At 38.6% G+C, this 11,032-nt stretch overlaps 1 protein-coding gene across 2 annotated transcripts in view; it reads right to left on the bottom strand.

Annotated features, from left to right (window-relative positions):
* Positions 1–6,535: 6,535 nt before the first annotated feature.
* The window catches only part of FBXO25 (F-box protein 25), a 30,250-nt gene continuing 25,753 nt past the window's right edge, over positions 6,536–11,032 (bottom strand). Inside the window, exons 10-11 of one of the 2 annotated variants that reach the window (XM_012572813.5) lie at positions 10,285–10,311; positions 6,536–7,774 (exon numbers count right to left, since the gene is read on the bottom strand). In XM_012572813.5, the coding sequence (XP_012428267.3) occupies positions 7,685–7,774; positions 10,285–10,311 (117 nt within the window). In that variant the 3' untranslated portion in view covers positions 6,536–7,684. The remainder of the gene's footprint in view (positions 7,775–10,284; positions 10,312–11,032) is intronic. The other variant, XM_002196648.7, reaches the window with a different exon arrangement.

The raw sequence follows: 11,032 nt of genomic DNA, 5'->3' as shown, positions 1-11,032 counted from the left end.
GCGTTTGGACAATGCCCTTGGAGACATGGTGTGACTCTTGGGGATGGTGCTGTGCATGGACAGGAGTTGGACTCCTGTGGATTCAAGGACTCAGTGATCCTTGTGGGTCCCTTCCGACTCAGCTGATTCTGTGATTCTGTGGCATTACTTGCATCGTGTAGAGCATGGCCAAGGAAGTGATAGCAATGTTTGCCCAAACTATGAATTTTGCCATCTCAGAACTTGCAGTAACCTAGATTTAAAGTATCACACACAGCTTTTACAGTGGCAAGAATTCATAGATTTCAACAAACTAAACATATTTTGATATTTTTGGTTTAAAATGTTGTGGGTTTTGTTTTTTTTTTTTTTTTTTTTTTTTTTTTTTTAACTGATAGGCTGTTGTGAAAGCTTGGGCAGAGCAGCATTCTTTCCCTGAAGATTTGCACACACTGGCCCCTAACAAGGTGACACCTGCACAGCCTGGCCTGTGACACGTTGAGGAGCAGCCACTGCTTCCCGTGGAGCAGCTGCAGAAAGAAGTTTATTGTCAGTCTCCCATTCTTCCACTCCAGTCTGCTAGCATTGTGGTCTACACAGACTTAGCAGGGAACATTTAGGCAAGATGTTTCTTGTCATAATGTGTGAAGTAGCTAAACCAGAAAATTTCATTCATACAAGTTATGTTCTTAGTGGGGAGAAAAAAGGCTGTATTGAGACTCCTCTGACTGGACACAGGTGAGCCAGATGCACAGCTAGGCAGGTGGAAGGAAGTGGAAGGACCTGTATTCCAGACCCTGAGCAGACAAGAACCCCGTCAAATTTTGAGCACGGGTGTTCCTATAGCCAGGTGAATTTGGCCTGGCATCTGTCTCAATTTCTGAAACTTTTCAAAATGCTTGTTATTGTATAGGAATCTTGGATGACAAAACTGCAGGTTGTGTGCAATCTGAAAACATGAATGTGCATGTTATTTAGCTGTTTCTTGCATATCCAAACTGTTAATTATCATTTGGAGGATTTGTTTGATTCTTTCCTCTGAGTGCCTGCTACTTAATTTCTGATGTATCTGGGAAATAAAACCAGTACTGCGAAGAAGAAAAGTAATTTCCTAAAAGGCTTATCACCAACAACAGTTGGCAAAGGTGTGTATCGTTAGATACTGTCAGTCTCAAAAATTTCTTGTAGCATGGCTGATTTGTACCATACAAGACAGGGAATCAAACATAGGCAAAAAAACAGTTTAAAAATCAAAAGTAGAGAATTACATTTATTTTAAGTGCTACCAGCATCATAGCAGAAAGTTGCTGCTTCTGTAGTTACAAAGAAAAGAGTATGAAAACAGTAAAAAATAGGAATATAAATAATAGAAATTTATATGAAATATATGATAGTAAAGTGTAGGGAGATGATGGTTTTTCACATGGTATCTACTGACTGTTATCACTGATAATGAAAAAAGAAATACCTACTCTGCAATTGGGAAGAAATTTTTCCTATTCTGTCTGGCAATTACTAAAAGATGCAAGAAAGCGAGAATATTCTTTTCAAGGCCATAACAATCTGGTAAAAGCTTGGCTGGCATTTAAGTTTTTATGCTCTTGAGACCCAAATAGCACTACTAGAAGCTTTACAACACATTTTGAACTGCGAGTTTGCTATTGGAAAAGAAAAATTATTATTCTTTGTGTAGAAAAGTGCACAGCTGTGTTTTCTGAGATTGGTTTGTCCACTTCTGAAAATAATCATGTCATATTTTGCTTTCTAGTTGCTCCAGCCCCTTGTACTGAGGAGACTGAACAGTTAAAGTAATTTTTCAGAGAATTGGCTGGTCTCATTATTTGAGATTGTATAGAAAAATATATCAGATTTGATACAGAAATATTCCTATACATTAGCAATGTCTTTTGGGCTTTTTTATCTTGTACCTTTTTCTTGAAACCCCCAAATGCTGTGGTCTTGACCATCTTGTGTGTCCAGGAGCCTTGGATTCTCTACAAGGTTACACTGCTAAATTACTCTGGTATTTGAGGGATGGATGAAGACACTGTCCCAATGTACCCTGACACGAAGTACTGTACTTGGCATATTACCTTTTTTTTCTGCTAATGCTTTCTAATATGCAAGATGATTAATATTAATTTTTCTTTTGATTTGTTTTATTTTTGTACTTGTAATCCGTTATCTTTTTAGGAGGGGTGTCACACATGCAAAGACATCCTGATTACACGAAAACCCACTCTTCGTGTTTCTCTCATGACCAACACCCCCCTCTTAGGCTGAAATGCCCTTCAGTTTAGGTAGTGCCTGAAAAGAGTTTATCTCCTGAACATTTGGACAGAAACTTGGAAACCAACATTTGATAGGACAAAAAAAGGAAAACAAGTCAAGCATCACTTCCCATTAGGAAGTAAACCATTGTTTGATGGGATGAAGCACAAAATTCCCAGAAGTCATATTAGAGACAGAGTAAATCGTGTGACCTGACCAAACCATGGTGGCCAGGGTGAGCGGCAGCTGAGGCCATGCTGCAAGGTCTGAGCTCCTGAGCTGTGCAGGGAGGACTGGATGCGCTGGGCACAGTGCAAAACTAGGGAAGGAGCTGATGTTCTGGCACTGAGGAATGAAGCACACTATAAAGAGAAGAAGTCCAGAACATCTGGGAATGTTCCTACAGCTGTTAGAACCAATATTTATTATTAGGCAGGGTTTTGGTCTTAGAGAATCAGAACTAACACGTCTAGTCATTTTTCTGGTGTTTTTTCATGGTGTTCCAGTTCAAGACCAGAACTTCTGGCTTTTGATGGGCAACTGAAAAACCATCCCCTGTGCACAGGGGATGCAAACAGTAAGTTCTATTTGCTTGTAACTTTGGTGCTCTTCAACTTGCAGCAAACTCTTCTCCAGGTCTGTTCCATACTACTACGCCTATGTATTAGACTTAGTTGCTGAAGAATGCAGAAGGTGCGTGCAGGCAGCAGAAGGAAATAGGATCAGCAGAAGGCCCAAGGACAGCTTGCAGCAAGAGCTGAACTGGTGGAAGGATAAATCTGCTGAAGTGAGGAGGCTGAACTAGGCCATGGAGCAACACCCATCCTGGTTAGGGGTGGTCTCACTTCTGCCCAGTGGCTGCTTAAGCATGATCAGGCTTCAGTGTAAGAGCAGGGGAAGGGCACAGAGGGCACAGGAGCAGGCCATGCACTGTGGAGCTGTGTAAGGAAAAATAGCAGAGGTGCAGCCTGGGACATGCAACTGCAGGAGCTGCTGCATTATGGTCAAGCATATCTGGTTCTAGTGAAAATGCTGCCAAAGTATTGCTTTTATAAATTCACCAAGTTCTAAAGGGATACTGCTGAGTTCAGAAGGAGAGTGCAGGTCTGCAGCTTTAAAAGTTTCCAGTAGGAATAGAGCTAAAAATAATTGCTGTGCCTAAGAGAATGATGGGGACAAAAACATTGGGAAGAGGTGCCCTCAGCATGCAGAACTTCATTTTGTATCTGAGCATTATGATAACGATAACTAACTTTAGCAAACAAATTATTCTTCCATTATTGTTTTGCTATAAATACTATAAGAAAATAGCATTCAAGTGGCAGAGTATATAAAAATCAAGTAAATAAATTTTAGAATTAGGTGGCAGCTGTTGGTGTAAACCTTGAAAGTTGTTAGAAAAACTTTCAGCTGAAGGCACAATGATTATAAAGTGCAACAGATATAAAACTGAAGGCGTTTTATTCATATTTGTAGAAGAATGTACACATAAACCTGCAGTAAATAAGCATTACCAGCATGTGTGACAGGTAGAGGGACCGGTCTGTGTGTGGCACAGAGGATGGTCCATGGGAAATCAAAAGAAACCCAACGTTACTCTCACCTCTCATTTTCTGATCCATTTATCTGTCATGTCCTTCAATAGAGACATTTTAAAAATTAAATGTAACCCTCATCCTGCTGAACTTTGTAGGAATTTTTGCTGGGAATTACGTTCCAGGTATCTTTGAAGGTTTGGACCTGAGCCTTGCAGATGAAAGTATAAAAACACTGCAAGCAAATAGCATAATTAGCTAATGTTTCAATAGTCTGAACTCTAATTTAACAACTGTCTCCAAACATTTGATACTGATTTATTTAATGCAAGTACCTATCTATCTGCCAATTCAAGCAACTTTAGTTGGATATTAAGGTTCTCTGCCAATGCCTTTAAGTTCTATGCCAATAATGGAGCTGCAAATATGCTAATTTGTGCACCGCAAAATCTAAAACATTGTGCTAATGTTCCCCATCCTACCCTCTGCTTCCTGCTAACCCTCATTGCTTCAGCCTTCTAGACTGCAAAGAGGCCATTAGTCTTTTAATGCTAGTTCTAGTAGAGAGCTCTTGGTTTGAGCTTGGTGTTTTCCTGAAGTTCAGCTTCTTTCTTCTCCTAAAGCAACTTATTGCATTTCTCAGAGATGGGGAGCAGGGGGAAAGAAAGAGCAAGGTCCCACTCCTCTGTTTTTTCCAGGTAGAGCCTCAGTACTGTCTGACATCCAAGGAGAAAGGCTCACGCAGTGCTCTTGGAGAAGGTCCATGGCAGAACGTCTTTTCCCAGAAATAGGTGAACAAAACTGTTGGGAGAGAATGTAATAAAAAAGGCCAGGAGTCTCTCAGAGGCAGGTTAGGGAGGCAGTGACTGGGGCGTGGGAAAGGAGACTTTGTTTTTCAAGTTTGTAATGTCAAGCTCCTTGTGGCCTAGGCAGTGAAGATCCTGATTGCCTTTGAACTGCTATTCTCAGGACTAGAATTCACTAAAAAACAAATCATGGAGAGGCCACAGTTAAAACATGATTTCCTACCATTGCCACTGAAAAATCTGTCTATAAGGAGATCGAGGTTTGGGGACAAAAGCTGTCCCCAAAGAAAAAGAAATCTCTGCTTTAGAGATTTAGAACACATTTCAAGGCACCCTTTCTGCTGAAGGGGAGAGTGCCTGCTCTTCCTCCTAGGACAACAGCACACAAGGCCAAAGAACAGAGATTTCACGTTAAGGCATAACCCTTTTCATGGTTACAGTGCTTCAGGTTACACGAGAGAGTGCTGGAGTAAAGGAAAAGATAGATTTAGGCTGTCAAAATATGTTCTGTGCTTCAGGTGAGGTATTAAGAGATTGTTATTCTAAAGCTGAAATCCTTTCCCCATTCTTTATGTGATTTAAATTAAAAAACTCAACAGACTGACACAAAAACTCAAACACCACCAACCCTATTACCAAAATCACTGCCTTAGTGTTTTTTGCTGAAGTAACAGAATTGAAAGTTATCTTCTTGTGCATCCGCTGACTTCACATCACATACCACTCAACCAAGCTCTTGTTTGCCTTAAGTCTAAGCCATGTATTCACTAAATATTTAATGAGTTTCACTGTTCCCAAACCTCAGTTTTGCCAGTGTTAAAAGCTTGTATCACTGCTCATGACCATGTGATTCTACACTCAGTGTTTAAGATTTCTTACATAAAGAGTCTTGATCTGAAATGCTTCTCAGCACATCTGTGCATATCTCTTATCCAGAAGAAATGTTTTAAAAGCCACTGTACTGGCTTTGGGATCCTGGTGGGCACTAAGCTGAACATGAAAATAATTTTTCCCAAACCTGTCTTAAAATGGATTATAAGACCTTAAAGTCATTTCTCTCCCTCCTCAATTCAGTGGCTAGGAGAGAGGTTTCCTCTCAGCTCTTTTAGTACCTTTCCCCAGCTGTCACCTTATTTGTCTTTTCAGTGTTGGGCATCTCAGGTCACAGTGCAAGAGCTTTGCCCTCTGTCTGCAGGAGAGGTGGTTCTGCACAGTCCCTCAGCAGAGGCCTTCAGCACGAGGGTGAAGAGCTCACAGCAGCATTAAATCAAATGCTGGCTTTAAAACCTTTCTTTCAAGCTCAGACAAAGCATCCATATACTTACAGGAAGTTTTATGCAGGGTAGCAAAACTGTGACCATGATAAAGGAGTGGTTAGAGGATGTCAGCCACCACCAGCCACTGTCAGGGTTACTGAGGTCTCAGAGACAGGAAAGCATCTGCGCTATTACCAGAATTAAATAAATGGGGTACAAATTGCTGTTAAAGAAGAGCTGCTGGGTCCTTTACAAATCCAGTGGCTGCAGCAGTGCTTGGCTGGGAAAGCAAGGCCTGCAGCAATGCTCTGAATAACAGGAATAAGAATGGAGGTTCTTGGATCCACAGCTGGCCATTACTTTCACCACAGCCAACACCTGCATGGAAAGAAAGAAAGAAAAAAACCACAAAACCTTGTATTGAAAAATCCACAAAAAAATCCACAAAAATCAGCAATTCAATCACAAAGACTTAAGTATAACTTAACTATTTCTTGAGGACATAAATATTCTCCTCTTCTTGCGCAGCCTATCAATAACCCAGCTCTGCTATTACAAAAAGGGAAAATACACACTTGGACTGCTTGTATGCTTCTCATTCCATTACCAATTACTAGAGACAACGGGTTACAGAAAGATCTACAAAATTCAAATGGATTAATCTCTATGCACCAAAGGCTTCTAGGAATAACAGATAAAGCCATGATTTATTACACTGTACTCAACTGGATTCAGAACAAGCAAGTGCAGAATATGGTACATGATTTATTTTTTCTGTACATTACATATTGTTAAATTTCATTGACAGATCCAAAACTTCCACAATTTTTCCTTTACCTGCTTAAGCCAAGCAATTAATTTTGTTCTACAGGATAGGAAAAAATAGCCTCCTGGAGAATTTATCAGCTGATTAACTTGGCAGAAGGTGCTCCAGCTCAGACTGACTTTGTGTTTCCCATAGCTTGTCAGGTTAAAACCTCAGTTGCTAGCATAGTGTTCTGCCACTGTACCAGTCTAGGAACAAGCAACTCCATCCTCATTAAATTTCAATAATGTCTTCTTCTTAGAAGATGAAATTAATGCAGCTGCACTTGTAGACATTCCAAACAGTATAAATGAAGGCTGTAGCTACCATCAGAAAGGTTTCCAGTAGCCCCAGATTAGTCTCACGAGTTCCGCAAGATGTGCTAAGACAGGTTAAATGTTTAATAAAGTCCTTAAGAAAAATAAATATTTTTGCATAATGTATGTACAAAACTTGGTTGATTTCCTTCATTCATATAAGTTCAACAGCAGATATAACCACAGTTATATTTTACTCGCTAGCTCATAATAATGAATGCCACCTTTGTAATGATGTAGTAAGAGTCTAAGAGAATATTGGCCTATTCTTTATAATAGTGCAAATTATATGGAGGTGTTTTGAAAACCATGGCTTATAGAAAGAAGGATTAACAAAAAAAAACCCTCCTTTGGTCCCTGCAAGAGTAGTTTAATTCTTCCATGAAATTTTCAAAACTCCCCTACATAATTTTAACCAACTATTAAGGCGTCAAAAGCGTGGATTTGAAGTTGAGATTAAAGTGGTCTTTCTCGGACTTGAAAAAAAGTCCACTGGAGATTTCCTGACAATGAAATTTTCTTTATGTTTCTCCTTTCCTCCTTGTTATTCTGCACAAAAGCAATACGCCAAATAAACCTCCCTGATAATCTCCCCCATACATTTTAAGCTACAATAAAACATTACACTTAAATATATTGCACAAAAAGCATAACATATCCTGCCTGACTCTTCACAAAAATGGCCACAAACACAGGAGAACAGTTACTGAATATCTCAAAATTTGAAGAGATCAATAAAATGCTGAGGAGATACTGGCATGAGACAGGTATTTGGATCACTGGCTGTGCAGGGGTGTCCTGTATCCTGAAAAATGAAGGAGAAAAATAAGTAAGTTCTCCTTCCATATGCAGTCTCATTTTACCCCCAATTTAGAGAAAAAAAACCCAAAAACAACAACAAAGCAAAACCAAAACAATTTTTTCCATCTACCAGAACCTGATATGGAGCCTTTGAAAAAGTATCATCTTCCTTATTCATTATTTTTCAATAACCATAACAAAAAGGCAAAAAGGCATGAGCTTTATTGAACCTAAATTATCTATTTAATCAAAACCTGAAGTCATCTATTGCTTTGAGGGAAAATGAGTTCCTTGCTTTGAAAATGATGGGCAGCATCAAAAAACCTGAACAGTGTGTTTGAATTCCCAGTCTTAAAAGCTTTTCTACCTTGCTACATTTTCCACCTAATCTTTCTTACGTCTCTCACGTCTACCTTTTGCCCAAGTGAAATGAAAGCACTGCCTTAAAAAAGAAGTTGGCACCTAGGCAAAGTAGGACTAGAGAAGTAAGACGGGGTGGAAAGGCTTTGTCATTACAAATTCACTAAGCCTGCAGTGCTTTCTTTCTTCTTACAGAAATTTGACCTCAGCAGACCCATCCGATTATTTAAGATTCAAATTCTTCTTCGAACAAAAAGTTGTGGTTTGCATCTTATTAAAACCTCCTAAATGAGGGAAATGCAGAGGTGAAATGAGAAGTTCCCAGACAGCCCAATGGAGAAGATAAAAAACTTGTCCATGTTGTTGTAAGGCTCAGAAGTGTCCTCTCCAGGCTTTAAGGAGTTTCTGTCCCTTTTCCATCAATGTTGGTGAATACACCATGTGAGGCAAGAAAACTAGACAAATACAAGACAAACAGATCACAGACTACTATGGTCTTCATCACTTTTGTTTCCATAGGAAGTGCAATTACATGCAATTAAGTTAATAGAAGGAAGGAATCACCAAGTGATTTTTTTCTTACTGACACATTCCCACACAAAGTCTTTGCAGCACCAAAGTGCACCAGGTGAAATGCATTCTAAATACTGCTCAGCTTTTCCAGTGAAAATTGTTACTCAGTAGATGTTTTTATCTGGTTTTCCATTAAGTCTATGGAGGACTACAAGAATACACCAGGTGGTATCACCTCCTCATCCTCCACCTCTTTTTAATAATTGATTTAACAACACCTGAGAAACAGATTCAAGACACAGAGGGGAAGACAAACACACACATAAAAAAAGAGACCCAGGTAGAACTGCCTATTGGGGGAACCTGTAGATGAGAAAGAGCAGATGACCAAGAGCAAAATCAGAAGTGTTAAAGTTAACACCTTCATCTTGAGATGACATCTGCAAGGAAGAGCTGCACCACACCAGAAAACACTCAAAGGTAGTTGCTGATGGACTATTATCTTCTCTACCCATTGCCATCTCAATGTCATGTCATTACTTTCCTAGTTTCCAGGAAAAAACACCATCAGAATGATAATTCTGGGAAAAAAGGTAGGGTTTATCCTCTTCTTATTTATACTCCTGAATATTTTAAACTGACTTTGTAACACGGCTCTTTCTCTGCACATCATTAAAAAAGCGCTTTTGAAAGTTCTACCCAGTTGGGAATTACAGGTGCAAAAAAAAAAAAAAATCTCAAGAGATCAGTTATTGATGTTTTTAGTTATTGAAAACAAAATAAATTTTACAGTGAAAAAAGTGATGAGAACTGACAAGAAGAATCACAATTTTCTTTTAGTTATGAGTATTCCTCATTTAGGGAGAAATACATTTTTATGGGAATAATAAACTCAATAATAAAATAAAAACACTTAAAAAAGTGTTAAAATAATTCGATTTCAATGTTCAAAGCTAAAGCAGACTTCTTTCAAAGTAAGAAGAGAATTCCCCAGGAGGAGTGTTTACTGGCAAATGTAGTTGTTTTCCCCAAAATTTAGCATAGATAGACAATAAGAAACTCTGGCGAAGTATTTTCGCCATTTCTTCATTCAGAAGACAACAACTTAATTGCTTCCCTTGACTATCTCAAGTCACATGCAGCCTGTTTTGGGGAATTTATTTTCAGACAAATTCTCTATAAAAGTAAATACGACTACAGCATTCCAAGTGCAATAAAATCAATTTTTATACATTTGTATGGAAGTTATCTGAGGTACATGTTACTCTTCAGATTTAAGTACTGAATTAAATACATCAGTGCATGCAGAAAACAGTTTATAATAACACTGGGTGCAGAGAAACCTATTTCTTAGCAAAATCTGTCTGATCCCACTGACACCTATGCTCATTAGGCTCCTAGTTTAAATGGCATTAAGAGAGATTATGGCAATAATAAAGGACAAAATGATGAAAAGCTGAGATGGGAAGTCATCACTACCTTTATCTAAAAGGGAACAAGAAACAAACTATTCCTGCAGCTGAACAGATGTGTAGAAAGGAAAAAATCAAAACAGAGAGCATCAGATTAGAAAGGAACACATTATTCACTTTGACATTATGGAACAGTCAGCAATGAAAACAGATGAGACACAAGAAATACCTGGAGTAACAAAGCAAGGTGGTAGTCCTTTGAAATCGTGAAGAAGGAAGCAGGAAGGAGAGCCGTAAAGTAAAAGAAGCAGAGTTAAAGTTTATTTAAGCAAAGGTTCATAAGCCATTTAGAAAAAGTCTTTTATTCTTGTGGCAAATCACAAGCAACTTTGTGAGAACCAAAATCAGCAGAAATTGCAAGAAGACTAAAACCAAGTGTTATGCGAAGTGATTACACTGTCTTCATAAAGCCCTGGAAACGGAGAGAAGATATTTCAGCTTCTGTGGCCATGTCTGAAATAACTGAAAAGTGCTACTAAATAAGCTCATGAAAATAAATGAATCTGCCACAATTGCAATGGTTCCTTGTGGAACAGAGGAAATAGCATACATGAAAGCACTCACAGAGGCATCACATAATAATTAGCCACTATTTTTGCACTACTGGAGTTATGTAGATTTTTCAGTTTCATCATGGACAAATCCTTTAGCAAGAAGTAATTTTGAAAACAGACATTCAGTATGAAAATTTTCCTATTACTCTCTCCCAACACAGAAGAGTACAAAAGTCGCTGTACTTCCAACAAAGAACTTAGGAGACTCCTACTCGCTATATATAAATTTACTTTGGTTACAGATTTTAGACAAGTAAAGCAATACAAATACCTCTTCCTGAAAAACTCCTAAAGACTTGTTAAAAACCCATTATGATTATTATAGTATACTGAAAATGTTCTTTTCCTACTTCAACAGTTCAA

This window comes from Taeniopygia guttata, chromosome 3 (genome assembly GCF_048771995.1).
Source record: "Taeniopygia guttata chromosome 3, bTaeGut7.mat, whole genome shotgun sequence".
Classification (NCBI taxonomy): Eukaryota; Metazoa; Chordata; class Aves; order Passeriformes; family Estrildidae; genus Taeniopygia; species Taeniopygia guttata.
The sequence above is the reverse complement of the archived record's forward strand: the minus strand, read 5'-3'. Positions and strand labels throughout refer to the sequence as shown.